Source organism: Atractosteus spatula, chromosome 25, assembly GCF_055471065.1.
Source record: "Atractosteus spatula isolate fAtrSpa1 chromosome 25, fAtrSpa1.hap1, whole genome shotgun sequence".
NCBI classification, from domain to species: domain Eukaryota; kingdom Metazoa; phylum Chordata; class Actinopteri; order Semionotiformes; family Lepisosteidae; genus Atractosteus; species Atractosteus spatula.
The window spans coordinates 7805855-7826838 of NC_142730.1; the positions used below are offsets into that span (position 1 = coordinate 7805855).

Sequence of the window (20984 nt, forward strand, 5' to 3'; positions counted from 1 at the left end):
ACACAAGGGTCCCAGTCCGATGACCCGTCCGCATAAACCGCAATCCCTCTGGCCAGCATTACTAGACGGAGCCTTTTTTTTTTTTAGCATAATGATCCAAAGAGCGATTTGTATTTTTTTTTTCCTGCTGTGATTTGCATTACGTTTGTAATTGTTGTTGAATGTTTAAGATGATGGGGCGGGGGGGGGGGGTGGGCGATTGGGCGGGTGGAGCTCTCGAATAAGAGCCCACAAAACACAAACACCTTGCTAGCAGAGTTTATCTCCAATTCCAGGTGGAATTTATCACAATGGGAATGGGATCTTTCCCCAGAATCACGGATGACGTTTAGGGAGACTTGCAGGGCAGTGTAACTTGAATGTTGCTCAGCCCTGCTCCTGGAGTGCCCCTCTTTCTTCTGGTTCTAATCTTTTTGATAGTTGATGAGGTCCTAAGATTTTTTCTTTTTTTCCCCCCCGTTGGATTGGAATTATAATGAGCATCAGCCCAGTGTTGATTCCTGAGTTTCAGGCCTCTCTGTTGTTTTGGGTGTCTGGAAATAAGGAAATTGCACCTCTGCAGATGAAGACTCCCTGCCCCTGGTCATCATTTTTAATAGTCTACTGCCCCGAAACAACAGGGCAGAGACCACTCGATAAACTATCTGAAGACAGGGTGGACAGAGGTGATTTTGGAAACTCTGTTGTTGGGTAGCAGTTCAGTTCAGAACAGTTCAGCAGAGACTAGAGTGTGGAAATCGGTTAAAAACAGGACATCAGCCAGTTGAGTTGGGGGGCTCAGACAGTCTTATTAAGAGATCAGTTGGAACCAGAAGAGATGGACTCTTGAGGAGTAGGGTTGACAACCTCCTAGGGCATAGGTGACTGCAGAGTGCTTTTCAGCTCCCTACCCAGTTCTGCAGCTTCGAAGGGAGATTTCTGGCAAGCTCTAGTCTGGCCCGGTCATAGATCACTGTTAAAAATCGCTCTCTAAAGGCGTGTGACACAAAAACCGTTATTAAGGAATCGGTTTTAAAGTAATAGATCATGTGGACCAGTTTTCTGAATACCCTCCAGCTGTTAAAGACCACAGCTGTCCTAACTGAACAATTGGCTGAATTAATTTGGGGTTCTCCAGGACCTTTAAGGCGACCACAGCTCTGATGTGGTGCCACATAATCGATCCCCTGATGTTTGGTGTATTCGTGCCTCTGGGCGAAATGTATCCCATCTCACGTCTTGGTCAAATAAAGAAAACATTTTCTTTTCGGCTGGTCTGTATCTCACCTAGCAAAGAGACGTACAACTTTAAAGAACCGTATGTATATATTCTGGAATTTTAGTGCAAGACCTGGAAAAGTAGAAGTTTTTTTTTCTTGCTGTATTATTTAAATTTCCTGATGCGCGTACCGAGCCGAGGCTAAAGCAGTCTGGACACCGGAATGCACTGCTTAATAGATTGTCACGGATTTTTAGGGAAAAAGTTTGGAAGGTGGGCAGATTTGTTTTTGACGCCCCGGAATTCTTCTGTGTGGATCTCTTTGCTGAGGCTGCAGAGTGTTTTGGGGGTGGTTCTGCAGATCCACTGTCCTTTCTTGATCTGAATCTCAACACACACAGATCTGTTCTGTATGACCCTTTTGATTGAGGGTGGTGACTTTTTGTAGATTTTTTTTAAGTCTTTTTTTTTTCCCTACTACTCAGTAGAGATGTATTTTGTATAGCCAACAGAGACCATCTCCGTCTCTCCCATCTTTTTCTCCCTTCCCCTGTTGCCCTGCCAGCCACCCAGTGGTCGTTTCTGGATGACAAGTGAGGAAAGAGGGTCGAGACGTGGAAAAGGTGGCTTCTTTGTCTCTGCGCAGAAAGACGCTCCACTTTGCTTTCAGATTAGTTCTCATGATGTAGCTTTCAATCCAGTTGGTTAGAACAATAAACCTGTTTATTAAAAAACAACTCTCTGTGCTTTTTTTTTGTCTTGACTGTCATTCTTGCTCCCTGGCTTTTTTGTTTTTGTGGCTGAAAAGTAAATAAAGTTTTTCCAACTATTAGGCAGGAAGTGCAGAGGGGGACATGAATTAGTGTAGCGCACCTAAACACTGGTGAAGGACGTCATCTAGCTTGTCCCACCAACATACTTCCTCTTGTTTGAGTTTTTGCCTGTTCAGATTTCAGTGGCTTTTCTTTGATTTAACCTGGAAAATTCAGCATTCAGAGCAAACTTGGTGCAGGACTGAGAGGTTACTAAAGTACATGAAGCAAGACCCAATGTTAAGTAAAGCCACTGATACTGACTCCTGACCCTGGAGGGGGCGCTGTGTCTCCTGGTGTTTATTTCGCGTAGGAAGCCCAGCAGATCGGGTGGAGGAGTGAGAAATTGCTGCACCAGTTAAAATATTGGAGTCCAGGCTGTACAATTTATGAAAATTTATGAAGGACACTGGGGTTAAACATTCCTACTCCTATAAAAAAAACAGGTTTCAACCTTGTGCAGTTGTTGCTTGACTATAGTTTTGAGAACAGTGCTTTGTCTATTATCACTGTTCATGTGCAGACACAAGCTGGACTTCCTGTTACAGTTGCAAAGCTGGTTAGTGTTTTCATGGGACCAGTTGCTCAAATTGCAAACGCTTTGCTCAGTGAATCAGAGCAGCTGACTGTGTGGGAGTTGTGGTCACAGTTCAAACTGGTTACAAGAGCCAAATGGCTTCATCTTGCTTGTGACCTTTATTTACTTGCCATGATTAGTAGAGTTAGTTTTTTTTCTGGCCAGCATTTTTGCTAAGAACATTTCAATTAAAGAGTTGTTCATTTAGCCTAATCAACTTGTTTCAATGAAAGCTAAGAACAACAAGAGATTGTGTTTGATAGAATCAATCTATGCTATGCCATCCTAAGCCAAGAAGTCAATGACTATTACTGCCTTTGAAAATTTAAAACAGAGAAAAAATATTCAGATTTAACTTGATATAACCTGTCTTTTGTATCAAATCTCAGCTGCCTGAAGGCCAAAATTCACAATAAAATTCCTATGATTGCTATTTGTGGAGAAAAACACACTAAGGCGCGCATCTTTCTCCTCGTTTGCTATATAAAACGCGTGTAGGTTACATAAAATGGCCACATGAAGGCGGGTTGGCCTGTTGACTTTTGTAGTCTTTATGAGTCAACCACATCTTGTCTGGAGCTACACAGCTACGAAAAACTTCAAGTCCCAGAATGCACCGTACATCTAATGTCGTTTCAAGGGCACCACTGTGCCGTATGCTTTAGAAAAGCTATATCTCTTTTTATTATTATTAATATTGTTATTATTATTATTATTATTATTATTATTATTATCAGTATTACTTTATTAGTAGTAGTAGTCGCTCTTTCAGAAGCTACGCGAATTTAAACAACATTTCCCAGGGCGCACCGGGAATCGGATCGAAAGTAAATTCGTTTTGAATGAGAAACTTTTTTTAAAAAACTGACAGATATGTCTGGGTTAAAGATACTTGCAGGATTATTTAACTGTCATTGTCTCTTGGCTTAAAATGAAATAACCTGTTTATCACGGTTGTCATGAAGGTTACGAAAGGTCACAGGTGAAGGTTCATGTGGTGCTGCATGCGCCGCGGAGCACCTTGAGGAAGAGGTAATTTCACTTAAAATGAGGCTTTAATGCATGATCAAACTGTATGTTTGTTAATAACTGGTTTTTAATAATTGATCCGGTGAAAATCTATGATTTTTAAAATCTAAGTCGAAGTTGTTTCAGTGTCACATCAAAAATGGACTTTGATGCTGTTTTTTGCCCCATTTTTAGATGTGACCAGTTTTAAAGAGGGATAGAAAAGTCACATTTCACAGCTACGTTTTAAATGCTGCGATGTAAAAGAAGTGGCCAATTCGCCCGATAACGTACAGCATAAAAAACAGACATAGTTAAACTGTTAGTTCAGTCTGTAAAAATCAAGCGTTGTTTAAACAATGGCTGCGTTTATATACAACAAATTAAACACCTTAATTATACATAACCTGATTGAGAAAAGCACAGAATCTATCTTTTCCCAATAAGTTGTGATTCTACTTAATACTCCTGTCTAAATACTTAACTCCGTCTACGTTATGTGCTCATACAGCGATGCATATAGCGATTGTTATGTTTTCTTTGCTTATCATCCAGTAGTATGCGCAGACAAGGTTAATCGCATTTTTTGTGTGTGTCTCATGTAAAGTGTTGCACTATACCTGCAGTTCTTCAGTCCTAGAGAGTTATTGCGTTGTAGCTCGATAATGGGGAATCTGCAGGCTCTCTGGGACGGTATGATCAAAATCCAGGAGTCAGGGTTCTGATCGGACTCTGCCGGGCTCCCTGACCTGGTATTTGTCGTCCTTCAGTCCCGACACCATGCGACTGACAGCTTTGCTCGCCATGGCTGCCCGCATCAAGGTGCCCCCGGGGTACCGCTACGGCACCAACCGGCCCTGGACCATCAACGCCCAGAGGCAGAACCCGCCGGGCAAGAAGAGGAGGAGGGTAGCGGTGGAGCCCATCGCCCCCGAGGACTGGCACGTCTTCAAGGGAGACACGGTGGGCACGCCGGCTGGCATGGGAGCTGGGGATGCTGGGAAACGGGGCTGTCGTTCAGCCCATCAAGTCTTATTCGGTCGTTAGTGTTAATAGATCACCAGGATCTCATCCGGCCGTTTCTTGAAAGAAACCAGGGCATCGTCTGCAACCGCATGGCTGGGGAGACTGTTCCATGCTCCCACCACTCTTTGTGTAAACAAGGGGCCTCCTGTTCTCAGTTTTAAATGCACTTCCACACAGTTACTGCTTGTGTCCTCTGGTTTGTGTTTAACTGTTCTGCCTGAGGACGTCCGGTGGGTTGACTTTGTCAGTGACCGTGGAGGATTTGGAAATCTAGTATCGTGTTTCCTCTTGCTCCTCTCTGCTCAAGACCGAAGAGGTTCAGTTCCTTTAGCCCGTCGGTGGAGGACATTCCTATAAGCCCTGAGTGACTGGTTCCAAACTCTCTTCGTTTCCTTAGCTTGTGATGTTGGGTGACACTTCGAGCGCAATCTACCAATAGATAGAAAAAAAGGGCTTAAAGCTCTCTTAAGATTGTTCCTGTTAAAAAACTGAGTACACCTCCATTAACCACTGAAATCAAAACCTCATCCTCGTTTTCTATTTTAATAACGCACCTTCTTGTCTTCCCACCAAAGACGAGAGTTTGCTTGAGTCCGTCTGCAGAGTATCATGGTTCTGATTAACTTTTTTTTGTTGTTGTCTTGCAAAAATGATCTGCTTGATCCAGGGGTGTTTCTGTATGACTTCAGCTCTGTCACTGCTCTACTCTCGATCGCAGCGGGGGGCTATGATGTGGCTTTTTCAGGGCCGGGTTTGCAAATCTTGGGTATGATTGTTCCAGTCCCAGCATAGCTGCTCTGCACTCAGTGCTACGCAACGTCTTCTCCTGCAGGCCCTTGTGGACAAGGAGGTGGCAGAAGCGATAGAATTTCACTGGCATTTCATTCAAAGGCCACTTTCATTTCTCTGTTTGCATTGTGAGGAGTTTGAGCTCTGAGATTCGAATTCTGATCTGACCCACTCCTCCTTCGGCCAGGTGGAGATCCTGTCTGGGAAGGACAGCGGGAAGCAGGGAAAGGTCAGCCAGGTGATCCGGGCGCGGAACTGGGTCATCCTGGAGGGACTCAACACGGTAAGGGCGCCGGCGGCCATGTGGAAGGACCGGGCGGAACCAGTCTCGTTCCTGATCCGCACGCGAACGGCCCACACTGTGTCCGTTCTTCTGGTCCTGTTGCTCTCAGGAATGAGGATCAGTCGAGTGATTGATGGTAGGATCAGACTCCTGGGAGCACATTGTTTCCCAGTTCTGGTCCTGGTGACCCAGGCATCTGCTGGTCTTCATTCCAGCCCAGCCTTCATTAGATCACTGAAGCCTTCATTGATCTAAGCTGCTTAAATGGAATATTTGCCTCTTGTTTCTGGTCACAACTTTGGGATTTTATTGATGCAAGAGTTAAAACTCCAACATGCTGGGAACAAACAGTTCATATGAATCTTAATCTCCTGAAACCGATGAAGGGTCTGACTGTGTCACTGAGGGCTCGGCTGGAACAAACCCCAGCAGGTGCGTGGGGGTCACCAGGCCCAGGACTGGGAACCACAGTGCTAGTGGAACAGACGTTAAGAGTGCATATTTGCCTTCCCCTGGCTTGGACCTTTATAGTATCCGTCTGCGTGTTGCCTCGGACTTTGTTTGTTGAGCTGACTGGGAGCTTGGGAACCTTTATTGTCCAGGATTATCAGCAGGCGGAGTCTCAGCTAGCTCACTTAGGCAAAGGATTGGACCCTTGGAAACTGGTTCGGTCCTGGGTTGTGGGTCGTTAACTCTAGCAGGGTCACCCCGACATTCTCAAGAACCGGGTGAGTTTAAGGGTTCCTCGGAGGGTACGGTAATTTGGGCCCCCAGTGGGCAGCCCAGGGCACCTCCGGTAACCAGGTGGACACAGGTGGCCCTGGTTGGTGACTGGCCTTTGTCATCCTGTTGGCAGCACTACCGCTACATCGGAAAGACAGAGGACTACCGGGGCATGTACATCGCCAGCGAGGCCCCCCTGCTGCTCAAGGACATCGCCCTCGTGGACCCATCTGACAGGTGAGCGGTGCTCAGGTCTGATAGTCTGACAGGAGAGCGGTGCTCAGGTCCGATAGTCTGACAGGTGAGCGGCGCTCAGGTCCGATAGTCTGACAGGAGAGCGGCGCTCAGGTCCGATAGTCTGACACCTGAGCGGCGCTCAGGTCTGATAGTCTGACAGGAGAGCGGTGCTCAGGTCCGATAGTCTGACAGGTGAGCGGCGCTCAGGTCCGATAGTCTGACACCTGAGCGGCGCTCAGGTCCGATAGTCTGACAGGAGAGCGGCGCTCAGGTCCGATAGTCTGACAGGAGAGCGGTGCTCAGGTCTGATAGTCTGACAGGAGAGCGGTGCTCAGGTCCGATAGTCTGACAGGTGAGCGGCGCTCAGGTCCGATAGTCTGACACCTGAGCGGCGCTCAGGTCCGATAGTCTGACAGGAGAGCGGCGCTCAGGTCCGATAGTCTGACAGGAGAGCGGCGCTCAGGTCCGATAGTCTGACACGAGAGCGGTGCTCAGGTCTGATAGTCTGACAGGAGAGCGGCGCTCAGGTCTGATAGTCTGACACCTGAGCGGCGCTCAGGTCCGATAGTCTGACACCTGAGCGGCGCTCAGGTCCGATAGTCTGACAGGAGAGTGGTGCTCAGGTCTGATAGTCTGACACCTGAGCGGCGCTCAGGTCCGATAGTCTGACACCTGAGCGGCGCTCAGGTCCGATAGTCTGACAGGAGAGCGGTGCTCAGGTCCGATAGTCTGACAGGAGAGCGGTGCTCAGGTCTGATAGTCTGACAGGAGAGCTGTGCTCAGGTCTGAAAGTCTGACAGGAGAGCGGTGCTCAGGTCCGATAGTCTGACACCTGAGCGGCGCTCAGGTCCGATAGTCTGACAGGAGAGCGGCGCTCAGGTCCGATAGTCTGACACCTGAGCGGCGCTCAGGTCCGATAGTCTGACAGGAGAGCGGCGCTCAGGTCCGATAGTCTGACACCTGAGCGGCGCTCAGGTCCGATAGTCTGACAGGAGAGCGGCGCTCAGGTCCGATAGTCTGACAGGAGAGCGGCGCTCAGGTCCGATAGTCTGACACGAGAGCGGTGCTCAGGTCTGATAGTCTGACAGGAGAGCGGCGCTCAGGTCCGATAGTCTGACACCTGAGTGGCGCTCAGGTCCGATAGTCTGACAGGTGAGCGGCGCTCAGGTCCGATAGTCTGACAGGAGAGCGGCGCTCAGGTCCGATAGTCTGACACCTGAGTGGCGCTCAGGTCTGATAGTCTGACAGGAGAGCGGCGCTCAGGTCCGATAGTCTGACAGGAGAGCGGCGCTCAGGTCTGATAGTCTGACAGGAGAGTGGTGCTCAGGTCTGATAGTCTGACAGGAGAGCGGTGCTCAGGTCCGATAGTCTGACAGGAGAGCGGCGCTCAGGTCTGATAGTCTGACAGGAGAGCTGTGCTCAGGTCTGATAGTCTGACAGGTGAGCGGTGCTCAGGTCTGATAGTCTGACAGGTGAGCGGCGCTCAGGTCCGATAGTCTGACAGGAGAGCGGTGCTCAGGTCTGGTAGTCTGACAGGAGAGCGGTGCTCAGGTCTGATAGTCTGACAGGTGAGCGGCGCTCAGGTCTGGTAGTCTGACAGGTGAGCGGCGCTCAGGTCTGGTAGTCTGACAGGTGAGCGGTGCTCAGGTCTGATAGTCTGACAGGAGAGCGGTGCTCAGGTCTGATAGTCTGACAGGAGAGTGGTGCTCAGGTCTGATAGTCTGACAGGTGAGCGGCGCTCAGGTCCGATAGTCTGACAGGAGAGCGGTGCTCAGGTCTGATAGTCTGACAGGAGAGCGGCGCTCAGGTCTGATAGTCTGACAGGAGAGCTGTGCTCAGGTCTGATAGTCTGACAGGTGAGCGGTGCTCAGGTCCGATAGTCTGACAGGAGAGCGGCGCTCAGGTCTGATAGTCTGACAGGAGAGCGGCGCTCAGGTCCGATAGTCTGACACCTGAGCGGCGCTCAGGTCCGATAGTCTGACAGGAGAGCGGCGCTCAGGTCCGATAGTCTGACAGGTGAGTGGTGCTCAGGTCCGATAGTCTGACACCTGAGCGGCGCTCAGGTCCGATAGTCTGACAGGAGAGCGGCGCTCAGGTCTGATAGTCTGACAGGAGAGCGGCGCTCAGGTCCGATAGTCTGACAGGAGAGCGGCGCTCAGGTCCGATAGTCTGACACCTGAGTGGCGCTCAGGTCCGATAGTCTGACAGGAGAGCGGCGCTCAGGTCCGATAGTCTGACAGGAGAGCGGTGCTCAGGTCCGATAGTCTGACAGGAGAGCGGCGCTCAGGTCTGATAGTCTGACAGGAGAGCGGCGCTCAGGTCCGATAGTCTGACAGGAGAGCGGCGCTCAGGTCTGGTAGTCTGACAGGTGAGCGGTGCTCAGGTCTGGTAGTCTGACAGGAGAGCGGTGCTCAGGTCTGATAGTCTGACAGGAGAGCGGTGCTCAGGTCCGATAGTCTGACAGGAGAGCGGCGCTCAGGTCCGATAGTCTGACAGGAGAGCGGTGCTCAGGTCTGATAGTCTGACAGGAGAGCGGCGCTCAGGTCCGATAGTCTGACAGGTGAGTGGCGCTCAGGTCCGATAGTCTGACAGGTGAGCGGCGCTCAGGTCCGATAGTCTGACAGGAGAGCGGCGCTCAGGTCCGATAGTCTGACAGGAGAGCGGCGCTCAGGTCTGATAGTCTGACAGGAGAGTGGTGCTCAGGTCTGATAGTCTGACAGGAGAGCGGTGCTCAGGTCCGATAGTCTGACAGGAGAGCGGCGCTCAGGTCTGATAGTCTGACAGGAGAGCTGTGCTCAGGTCTGATAGTCTGACAGGTGAGCGGTGCTCAGGTCTGATAGTCTGACAGGTGAGCGGCGCTCAGGTCTGGTAGTCTGACAGGTGAGCGGTGCTCAGGTCTGATAGTCTGACAGGAGAGCGGTGCTCAGGTCTGATAGTCTGACAGGAGAGTGGTGCTCAGGTCTGATAGTCTGACAGGTGAGCGGCGCTCAGGTCCGATAGTCTGACAGGAGAGCGGTGCTCAGGTCTGATAGTCTGACAGGAGAGCGGTGCTCAGGTCCGATAGTCTGACAGGTGAGCGGCGCTCAGGTCCGATAGTCTGACAGGAGAGCGGCGCTCAGGTCCGATAGTCTGACACCTGAGCGGCGCTCAGGTCCGATAGTCTGACAGGAGAGCGGCGCTCAGGTCCGATAGTCTGACAGGAGAGCGGCGCTCAGGTCCGATAGTCTGACACCTGAGCGGCGCTCAGGTCTGATAGTCTGACAGGAGAGCGGCGCTCAGGTCCGATAGTCTGACACCTGAGCGGCGCTCAGGTCCGATAGTCTGACAGGTGAGCGGCGCTCAGGTCCGATAGTCTGACAGGAGAGCGGCGCTCAGGTCCGATAGTCTGACACCTGAGCGGCGCTCAGGTCCGATAGTCTGACAGGTGAGCGGCGCTCAGGTCCGATAGTCTGACACCTGAGCGGCGCTCAGGTCCGATAGTCTGACAGGAGAGTGGTGCTCAGGTCCGATAGTCTGACAGGAGAGCGGCGCTCAGGTCCGATAGTCTGACACCTGAGCGGCGCTCAGGTCCGATAGTCTGACAGGAGAGTGGCGCTCAGGTCCGATAGTCTGACAGGAGAGTGGTGCTCAGGTCTGATAGTCTGACAGGAGAGCGGCGCTCAGGTCCGATAGTCTGACACCTGAGCGGCGCTCAGGTCCGATAGTCTGACACGAGAGCGGTGCTCAGGTCTGATAGTCTGACAGGAGAGCTGTGCTCAGGTCTGATAGTCTGACAGGTGAGCGGTGCTCAGGTCCGATAGTCTGACAGGAGAGCGGCGCTCAGGTCTGATAGTCTGACACCTGAGCGGCGCTCAGGTCCGATAGTCTGACACAGGTCCGATAGTCTGACAGGTGAGCGGCGCTCAGGTCCGATAGTCTGACAGGAGAGCGGCGCTCAGGTCCGATAGTCTGACACCTGAGCGGCGCTCAGGTCCGATAGTCTGACAGGAGAGCGGCGCTCAGGTCCGATAGTCTGACAGGAGAGCGGCGCTCAGGTCCGATAGTCTGACACCTGAGCGGCGCTCAGGTCTGATAGTCTGACAGGAGAGCGGCGCTCAGGTCCGATAGTCTGACACCTGAGCGGCGCTCAGGTCCGATAGTCTGACAGGTGAGCGGCGCTCAGGTCCGATAGTCTGACAGGAGAGCGGCGCTCAGGTCCGATAGTCTGACACCTGAGCGGCGCTCAGGTCCGATAGTCTGACAGGTGAGCGGCGCTCAGGTCCGATAGTCTGACACCTGAGCGGCGCTCAGGTCCGATAGTCTGACAGGAGAGTGGTGCTCAGGTCCGATAGTCTGACAGGAGAGCGGCGCTCAGGTCCGATAGTCTGACACCTGAGCGGCGCTCAGGTCCGATAGTCTGACAGGAGAGTGGCGCTCAGGTCCGATAGTCTGACAGGAGAGTGGTGCTCAGGTCTGATAGTCTGACAGGAGAGCGGCGCTCAGGTCCGATAGTCTGACACCTGAGCGGCGCTCAGGTCCGATAGTCTGACACGAGAGCGGTGCTCAGGTCTGATAGTCTGACAGGAGAGCTGTGCTCAGGTCTGATAGTCTGACAGGTGAGCGGCGCTCAGGTCCGATAGTCTGACACCTGAGCGGCGCTCAGGTCCGATAGTCTGACACCTGAGCGGCGCTCAGGTCCGATAGTCTGACAGGAGAGCGGCGCTCAGGTCCGATAGTCTGACACCTGAGCGGCGCTCAGGTCTGATAGTCTGACAGGAGAGCTGTGCTCAGGTCTGATAGTCTGACACCTGAGCGGCGCTCAGGTCCGATAGTCTGACACCTGAGCGGCGCTCAGGTCCGATAGTCTGACAGGAGAGCGGCGCTCAGGTCCGATAGTCTGACACCTGAGCGGCGCTCAGGTCCGATAGTCTGACAGGAGAGCGGCGCTCAGGTCCGATAGTCTGACAGGAGAGCGGCGCTCAGGTCTGATAGTCTGACACCTGAGCGGCGCTCAGGTCCGATAGTCTGACAGGAGAGCGGCGCTCAGGTCCGATAGTCTGACACCTGAGCGGCGCTCAGGTCCGATAGTCTGACACGAGAGCGGTGCTCAGGTCCGATAGTCTGACAGGAGAGCGGTGCTCAGGTCTGATAGTCTGACACCTGAGCGGCGCTCAGGTCCGATAGTCTGACACCTGAGCGGCGCTCAGGTCTGATAGTCTGACAGGAGAGCGGCGCTCAGGTCCGATAGTCTGACACCTGAGCGGCGCTCAGGTCCGATAGTCTGACAGGTGAGCGGCGCTCAGGTCCGATAGTCTGACAGGAGAGCGGCGCTCAGGTCCGATAGTCTGACACCTGAGCGGCGCTCAGGTCCGATAGTCTGACAGGTGAGCGGCGCTCAGGTCCGATAGTCTGACACCTGAGCGGCGCTCAGGTCCGATAGTCTGACAGGAGAGTGGTGCTCAGGTCCGATAGTCTGACAGGAGAGCGGCGCTCAGGTCCGATAGTCTGACACCTGAGCGGCGCTCAGGTCCGATAGTCTGACACCTGAGCGGCGCTCAGGTCCGATAGTCTGACAGGAGAGTGGTGCTCAGGTCCGATAGTCTGACAGGAGAGTGGCGCTCAGGTCTGATAGTCTGACAGGAGAGCGGCGCTCAGGTCCGATAGTCTGACACCTGAGCGGCGCTCAGGTCCGATAGTCTGACACCTGAGCGGCGCTCAGGTCCGATAGTCTGACACGAGAGCGGCGCTCAGGTCTGATAGTCTGACAGGAGAGCTGTGCTCAGGTCTGATAGTCTGACAGGTGAGCGGTGCTCAGGTCCGATAGTCTGACACCTGAGCGGCGCTCAGGTCCGATAGTCTGACACCTGAGCGGCGCTCAGGTCCGATAGTCTGACAGGAGAGCGGCGCTCAGGTCCGATAGTCTGACACCTGAGCGGCGCTCAGGTCTGATAGTCTGACAGGAGAGCTGTGCTCAGGTCTGATAGTCTGACACCTGAGCGGCGCTCAGGTCCGATAGTCTGACACCTGAGCGGCGCTCAGGTCCGATAGTCTGACACCTGAGCGGCGCTCAGGTCCGATAGTCTGACAGGAGAGCGGCGCTCAGGTCCGATAGTCTGACACCTGAGCGGCGCTCAGGTCCGATAGTCTGACAGGAGAGCGGCGCTCAGGTCCGATAGTCTGACACCTGAGCGGCGCTCAGGTCCGATAGTCTGACACGAGAGCGGTGCTCAGGTCCGATAGTCTGACAGGAGAGCGGTGCTCAGGTCTGATAGTCTGACACCTGAGCGGCGCTCAGGTCCGATAGTCTGACACCTGAGCGGCGCTCAGGTCTGATAGTCTGACAGGAGAGCGGCGCTCAGGTCCGATAGTCTGACACCTGAGCGGCGCTCAGGTCCGATAGTCTGACAGGTGAGCGGCGCTCAGGTCCGATAGTCTGACAGGAGAGCGGCGCTCAGGTCCGATAGTCTGACACCTGAGCGGCGCTCAGGTCCGATAGTCTGACAGGTGAGCGGCGCTCAGGTCCGATAGTCTGACACCTGAGCGGCGCTCAGGTCCGATAGTCTGACAGGAGAGTGGTGCTCAGGTCCGATAGTCTGACAGGAGAGCGGCGCTCAGGTCCGATAGTCTGACACCTGAGCGGCGCTCAGGTCCGATAGTCTGACACCTGAGCGGCGCTCAGGTCCGATAGTCTGACAGGAGAGTGGTGCTCAGGTCCGATAGTCTGACAGGAGAGTGGTGCTCAGGTCTGATAGTCTGACAGGAGAGCGGCGCTCAGGTCCGATAGTCTGACAGGAGAGTGGTGCTCAGGTCTGATAGTCTGACAGGAGAGCGGCGCTCAGGTCCGATAGTCTGACACCTGAGCGGCGCTCAGGTCCGATAGTCTGACAGGAGAGCTGTGCTCAGGTCTGATAGTCTGACAGGAGAGTGGTGCTCAGGTCTGATAGTCTGACAGGAGAGCGGCGCTCAGGTCCGATAGTCTGACACCTGAGCGGCGCTCAGGTCCGATAGTCTGACAGGAGAGTGGTGCTCAGGTCTGATAGTCTGACAGGAGAGCTGTGCTCAGGTCTGATAGTCTGACAGGTGAGCGGTGCTCAGGTCCGATAGTCTGACACCTGAGCGGCGCTCAGGTCCGATAGTCTGACAGGAGAGCTGTGCTCAGGTCCGATAGTCTGACAGGAGAGTGGTGCTCAGGTCTGATAGTCTGACAGGAGAGCTGTGCTCAGGTCTGATAGTCTGACAGGAGAGCGGCGCTCAGGTCCGATAGTCTGACACCTGAGCGGCGCTCAGGTCCGATAGTCTGACACCTGAGCGGCGCTCAGGTCCGATAGTCTGACACCTGAGCGGCGCTCAGGTCCGATAGTCTGACAGGAGAGCGGCGCTCAGGTCCGATAGTCTGACAGGAGAGCTGTGCTCAGGTCTGATAGTCTGACACCTGAGCGGCGCTCAGGTCCGATAGTCTGACACCTGAGCGGCGCTCAGGTCCGATAGTCTGACACCTGAGCGGCGCTCAGGTCCGATAGTCTGACAGGAGAGCGGCGCTCAGGTCCGATAGTCTGACACCTGAGCGGCGCTCAGGTCCGATAGTCTGACACCTGAGCGGCGCTCAGGTCCGATAGTCTGACAGGAGAGCGGCGCTCAGGTCCGATAGTCTGACAGGAGAGCTGTGCTCAGGTCTGATAGTCTGACACCTGAGCGGCGCTCAGGTCCGATAGTCTGACACCTGAGCGGCGCTCAGGTCCGATAGTCTGACAGGAGAGCGGCGCTCAGGTCCGATAGTCTGACACCTGAGCGGCGCTCAGGTCCGATAGTCTGACAGGAGAGTGGTGCTCAGGTCTGATAGTCTGACAGGAGAGCTGTGCTCAGGTCTGATAGTCTGACAGGAGAGCGGCGCTCAGGTCCGATAGTCTGACAGGAGAGTGGCGCTCAGGTCCGATAGTCTGACAGGAGAGTGGTGCTCAGGTCTGATAGTCTGACAGGAGAGCGGCGCTCAGGTCCGATAGTCTGACACCTGAGCGGCGCTCAGGTCCGATAGTCTGACACGAGAGCGGTGCTCAGGTCTGATAGTCTGACAGGAGAGCTGTGCTCAGGTCTGATAGTCTGACAGGTGAGCGGTGCTCAGGTCCGATAGTCTGACAGGAGAGCGGCGCTCAGGTCTGATAGTCTGACACCTGAGCGGCGCTCAGGTCCGATAGTCTGACACAGGTCCGATAGTCTGACAGGTGAGCGGCGCTCAGGTCCGATAGTCTGACAGGAGAGCGGCGCTCAGGTCCGATAGTCTGACACCTGAGCGGCGCTCAGGTCCGATAGTCTGACAGGAGAGCGGCGCTCAGGTCCGATAGTCTGACACCTGAGCGGCGCTCAGGTCTGATAGTCTGACAGGAGAGCGGCGCTCAGGTCCGATAGTCTGACACCTGAGCGGCGCTCAGGTCCGATAGTCTGACAGGTGAGCGGCGCTCAGGTCCGATAGTCTGACAGGAGAGCGGCGCTCAGGTCCGATAGTCTGACACCTGAGCGGCGCTCAGGTCCGATAGTCTGACAGGTGAGCGGCGCTCAGGTCCGATAGTCTGACACCTGAGCGGCGCTCAGGTCCGATAGTCTGACAGGAGAGTGGTGCTCAGGTCCGATAGTCTGACAGGAGAGCGGCGCTCAGGTCCGATAGTCTGACACCTGAGCGGCGCTCAGGTCCGATAGTCTGACAGGAGAGTGGCGCTCAGGTCCGATAGTCTGACAGGAGAGTGGTGCTCAGGTCTGATAGTCTGACAGGAGAGCGGCGCTCAGGTCCGATAGTCTGACACCTGAGCGGCGCTCAGGTCCGATAGTCTGACACGAGAGCGGTGCTCAGGTCTGATAGTCTGACAGGAGAGCTGTGCTCAGGTCTGATAGTCTGACAGGTGAGCGGCGCTCAGGTCCGATAGTCTGACACCTGAGCGGCGCTCAGGTCCGATAGTCTGACACCTGAGCGGCGCTCAGGTCCGATAGTCTGACAGGAGAGCGGCGCTCAGGTCCGATAGTCTGACACCTGAGCGGCGCTCAGGTCTGATAGTCTGACAGGAGAGCTGTGCTCAGGTCTGATAGTCTGACACCTGAGCGGCGCTCAGGTCCGATAGTCTGACACCTGAGCGGCGCTCAGGTCCGATAGTCTGACACCTGAGCGGCGCTCAGGTCCGATAGTCTGACAGGAGAGCGGCGCTCAGGTCCGATAGTCTGACACCTGAGCGGCGCTCAGGTCCGATAGTCTGACAGGAGAGCGGCGCTCAGGTCCGATAGTCTGACAGGAGAGCGGCGCTCAGGTCTGATAGTCTGACACCTGAGCGGCGCTCAGGTCCGATAGTCTGACAGGAGAGCGGCGCTCAGGTCCGATAGTCTGACACCTGAGCGGCGCTCAGGTCCGATAGTCTGACACGAGAGCGGTGCTCAGGTCCGATAGTCTGACAGGAGAGCGGTGCTCAGGTCTGATAGTCTGACACCTGAGCGGCGCTCAGGTCCGATAGTCTGACACCTGAGCGGCGCTCAGGTCTGATAGTCTGACAGGAGAGCGGCGCTCAGGTCCGATAGTCTGACACCTGAGCGGCGCTCAGGTCCGATAGTCTGACAGGTGAGCGGCGCTCAGGTCCGATAGTCTGACAGGAGAGCGGCGCTCAGGTCCGATAGTCTGACACCTGAGCGGCGCTCAGGTCCGATAGTCTGACAGGTGAGCGGCGCTCAGGTCCGATAGTCTGACACCTGAGCGGCGCTCAGGTCCGATAGTCTGACAGGAGAGTGGTGCTCAGGTCCGATAGTCTGACAGGAGAGCGGCGCTCAGGTCCGATAGTCTGACACCTGAGCGGCGCTCAGGTCCGATAGTCTGACACCTGAGCGGCGCTCAGGTCCGATAGTCTGACAGGAGAGTGGTGCTCAGGTCCGATAGTCTGACAGGAGAGTGGCGCTCAGGTCTGATAGTCTGACAGGAGAGCGGCGCTCAGGTCCGATAGTCTGACACCTGAGCGGCGCTCAGGTCCGATAGTCTGACACCTGAGCGGCGCTCAGGTCCGATAGTCTGACACGAGAGCGGCGCTCAGGTCTGATAGTCTGACAGGAGAGCTGTGCTCAGGTCTGATAGTCTGACAGGTGAGCGGTGCTCAGGTCCGATAGTCTGACACCTGAGCGGCGCTCAGGTCCGATAGTCTGACACCTGAGCGGCGCTCAGGTCCGATAGTCTGACAGGAGAGCGGCGCTCAGGTCCGATAGTCTGACACCTGAGCGGCGCTCAGGTCTGATAGTCTGACAGGAGAGCTGTGCTCAGGTCTGATAGTCTGACACCTGAGCGGCGCTCAGGTCCGATAGTCTGACACCTGAGCGGCGCTCAGGTCCGATAGTCTGACACCTGAGCGGCGCTCAGGTCCGATAGTCTGACAGGAGAGCGGCGCTCAGGTCCGATAGTCTGACACCTGAGCGGCGCTCAGGTCCGATAGTCTGACAGGAGAGCGGCGCTCAGGTCCGATAGTCTGACACCTGAGCGGCGCTCAGGTCCGATAGTCTGACACGAGAGCGGTGCTCAGGTCCGATAGTCTGACAGGAGAGCGGTGCTCAGGTCTGATAGTCTGACACCTGAGCGGCGCTCAGGTCCGATAGTCTGACACCTGAGCGGCGCTCAGGTCTGATAGTCTGACAGGAGAGCGGCGCTCAGGTCCGATAGTCTGACACCTGAGCGGCGCTCAGGTCCGATAGTCTGACAGGTGAGCGGCGCTCAGGTCCGATAGTCTGACAGGAGAGCGGCGCTCAGGTCCGATAGTCTGACACCTGAGCGGCGCTCAGGTCCGATAGTCTGACAGGTGAGCGGCGCTCAGGTCCGATAGTCTGACACCTGAGCGGCGCTCAGGTCCGATAGTCTGACAGGAGAGTGGTGCTCAGGTCCGATAGTCTGACAGGAGAGCGGCGCTCAGGTCCGATAGTCTGACACCTGAGCGGCGCTCAGGTCCGATAGTCTGACAGGAGAGTGGTGCTCAGGTCCGATAGTCTGACAGGAGAGTGGTGCTCAGGTCTGATAGTCTGACAGGAGAGCGGCGCTCAGGTCCGATAGTCTGACAGGAGAGTGGTGCTCAGGTCTGATAGTCTGACAGGAGAGCGGCGCTCAGGTCCGATAGTCTGACACCTGAGCGGCGCTCAGGTCCGATAGTCTGACAGGAGAGCTGTGCTCAGGTCTGATAGTCTGACAGGAGAGTGGTGCTCAGGTCTGATAGTCTGACAGGAGAGCGGCGCTCAGGTCCGATAGTCTGACACCTGAGCGGCGCTCAGGTCCGATAGTCTGACAGGAGAGTGGTGCTCAGGTCTGATAGTCTGACAGGAGAGCTGTGCTCAGGTCTGATAGTCTGACAGGTGAGCGGTGCTCAGGTCCGATAGTCTGACACCTGAGCGGCGCTCAGGTCCGATAGTCTGACAGGAGAGCTGTGCTCAGGTCCGATAGTCTGACAGGAGAGTGGTGCTCAGGTCTGATAGTCTGACAGGAGAGCTGTGCTCAGGTCTGATAGTCTGACAGGAGAGCGGCGCTCAGGTCCGATAGTCTGACACCTGAGCGGCGCTCAGGTCCGATAGTCTGACACCTGAGCGGCGCTCAGGTCCGATAGTCTGACAGGAGAGCGGCGCTCAGGTCCGATAGTCTGACAGGAGAGCTGTGCTCAGGTCTGATAGTCTGACACCTGAGCGGCGCTCAGGTCCGATAGTCTGACACCTGAGCGGCGCTCAGGTCCGATAGTCTGACACCTGAGCGGCGCTCAGGTCCGATAGTCTGACAGGAGAGCGGCGCTCAGGTCCGATAGTCTGACACCTGAGCGGCGCTCAGGTCCGATAGTCTGACACCTGAGCGGCGCTCAGGTCCGATAGTCTGACAGGAGAGCGGCGCTCAGGTCCGATAGTCTGACAGGAGAGCTGTGCTCAGGTCTGATAGTCTGACACCTGAGCGGCGCTCAGGTCCGATAGTCTGACACCTGAGCGGCGCTCAGGTCCGATAGTCTGACAGGAGAGCGGCGCTCAGGTCCGATAGTCTGACACCTGAGCGGCGCTCAGGTCCGATAGTCTGACAGGAGAGTGGTGCTCAGGTCTGATAGTCTGACAGGAGAGCTGTGCTCAGGTCTGATAGTCTGACAGGAGAGCGGCGCTCAGGTCCGATAGTCTGACACCTGAGCGGCGCTCAGGTCCGATAGTCTGACACCTGACAATCTCATATATCCTCTACAAGCAGAGGGTTGTAAAGAAGGCTAAGAGCATAATGGAGTGTGTGTCTCACCCCCTCCACTGTGAATTTACACTATTGCCATCTGGGAGATGCACAAGTGTAAAAGTAACAAACGGAGGAGATCTCTCATCTCCCACTGCAGTCTCGCTCTTACACAGCGTAATGTTTCTCTTCCCTAACACTGATGTATTGGCTTCTCTGTCCTAATGTCGGTTGTTGTATTGGACTGAGCTAGAATAAGGCTGGAACTGAATTGATCAGCATCTTACTTGGCGCACCAGGAAGCCCACGGAGGTGGAATGGCGCTACACGGAGGAGGGCGAGAAAGTGCGCGTCTCCCTGAGAACGGGACGGCTCATCCCCAAACCGGTGGTCCAGCGACGGGACGGGATCGTGCCCGAGCAGTGGAATGGTGAGAGGCCGTTGGGGTCAAGGAGCTGGCTGCCACAAGGGGGCTCTGGGTAGGGGATAACTGATTCTGAAATCACCTTTGGGCAGTCCTCGGGTCGTCTCAGGACACCTGATCATGGCTCCCAGTCCTCCCTGAAGCCTTTTCTCAAGCCTGCTTTCTGAAGCCGCACTCAAATGGTGCAGTGTTTTCTCTCTGGCTTCTTGTCCTCACAGCTATCAGGAGGAGCACAGGGCACATGTAGGATCGGTAATGTCTGAGCTCACAGGAGGAGCACAGGGCACATGTAGGATCGGTAATGTCTGAGCTCACAGGAGGAGCACAGGGCACATGCAGGATTGGTAATGCCTGAGCTCACAGGAGGAGCACAGAGCACATGCAGGATCGGTAATGTCTGAGCTCACAGGAGGAGCACAGGGCACATGTAGGATCGGTAATGTCTGAGCTCACAGGAGGAGCACAGAGCACATGCAGGATCGGTAATGTCTGAGCTCACAGGAGGAGCACAGAGCACATGCAGGATCGGTAATGTCTGAGCTCACAGGAGGAGCACAGAGCACATGCAGGATCGGTAATGTCTGAGCTCACAGGAGGAGCACAGAGCACATGCAGGATCGGTAATGTCTGAGCTCACAGGAGGAGCACAGAGCACATGCAGGATCGGTAATGTCTGAGCTCACAGGAGGAGCACAGGGCATATGTAGGATCGGTAATGTCTGAGCTCACAGGAGAAGGTTGTAAGTTGCAGGCGTCATAATAGACAATAGTGAAATGAACAGAAATGTTTTCATTGAAGGCTGAGCCCACTTTGCACAGAAAAAAATATGAAAAGTGAGTTTGTTCCTGAAATGCGGGGAATTTGTTTTTTCCTGTCAGATGGTCCCAAGGACACGTCCCCGGAAGACGCACTGGAGAAGACCTACACTGCATCGCTGAAGACCTTCGAGGAGGAAGTCATGGAGAAGATGGGCATCGTGGAGACCAGGCGCGCACGAAAGAGCTTCTGGTACTGAAGACCCAGCCAGGAGAGGAGCTGATGGGCCGTTTTTTGTTCCGAAAACAGCCTTGTAACTTCGCTCTGCTGATTTCCCCCCTGGGAGGAAGTTGTGCGAGCTTGATGACATGGCGTTGGGTGGGCTCAGAAAGTGCGACCTGCAGGCTTAAAATTCTCAAGGTTTTAATTTGAGGATGGGGCAGCTCCAGTCATGCAGGGCTGCAGAGCCCTGAGTTTTCATTCTGCTTCAGATCTCTCTTGATTAAGCTTAATGATCTGGATCACAAGCCAAAGCCACAGGTCACCTGTTGTACTAGGTCTTCCTCAGCTGCTAGTTGAACAGCACCATAAAAAGACCTACGGGCTCCCAGTCCACCAGCACTGGAGCTGAAGACCCTGTACAGCTACTGGGGTTCTGCCACCACTTGTGTAACATTGGGCAGATTTTCTGGAGTCAAAGCAGGCAGCCCCAGCCCTTCAGTGCTTTACATCTGTTCTGGCTTCCCTGCCACACTCTCAGGCTCTCCGGCTAATTAACATCCAGCAATATTGACTTGATGGGACAGCAATCTGAGAACTCCAGAGGGTCTGTTTAGTGATATAGGTTTCTGTTGAGGTCTTGACCGCTTTCCATAGGCCGTTAGTTAATGTCTTGAATGCTCTTTGTCAGTTCATCACGAAACAGTGCTATTTAACATTTTTATATACATGCAACAATAAAAACCTTTCAAAAACATA

General features: G+C 54.5%; 1 protein-coding gene across 1 annotated transcript; it reads left to right on the forward strand.

Moving 5' to 3' along the window:
* The first annotated feature begins 3564 nt into the window (after positions 1-3564).
* Positions 3565-20982, forward strand: mrpl24 (mitochondrial ribosomal protein L24). The gene is made up of 6 exons (XM_088905557.1): positions 3565-3619; positions 4366-4558; positions 5598-5693; positions 6550-6653; positions 19125-19255; positions 20129-20982. Exons 2-6 carry the CDS (start codon positions 4376-4378, stop codon positions 20263-20265), a joined length of 651 nt encoding a protein of 216 aa, XP_088761683.1. The 5' UTR covers positions 3565-3619; positions 4366-4375; the 3' UTR covers positions 20266-20982.
* The last annotated feature ends 2 nt before the right edge of the window (positions 20983-20984 follow it).

What these genes read in the sequence shown, in the direction of transcription:
- mrpl24 (XM_088905557.1), top strand. Translation starts at nt 4,376, where the DNA reads ATGCGACTGACAGCTTTGCTCGCCATGGCTGCCCGCATCAAGGTGCCC. An exon ending in ACGTCTTCAAGGGAGACACG is followed by an intron (nt 4,559 to 5,597) that starts GTGGGCACGCCG and finishes TCCTTCGGCCAG; the next exon opens with GTGGAGATCCTGTCTGGGAA. An exon ending in CTCGTGGACCCATCTGACAG is followed by an intron (nt 6,654 to 19,124) that starts GTGAGCGGTGCT and finishes TTGGCGCACCAG; the next exon opens with GAAGCCCACGGAGGTGGAAT.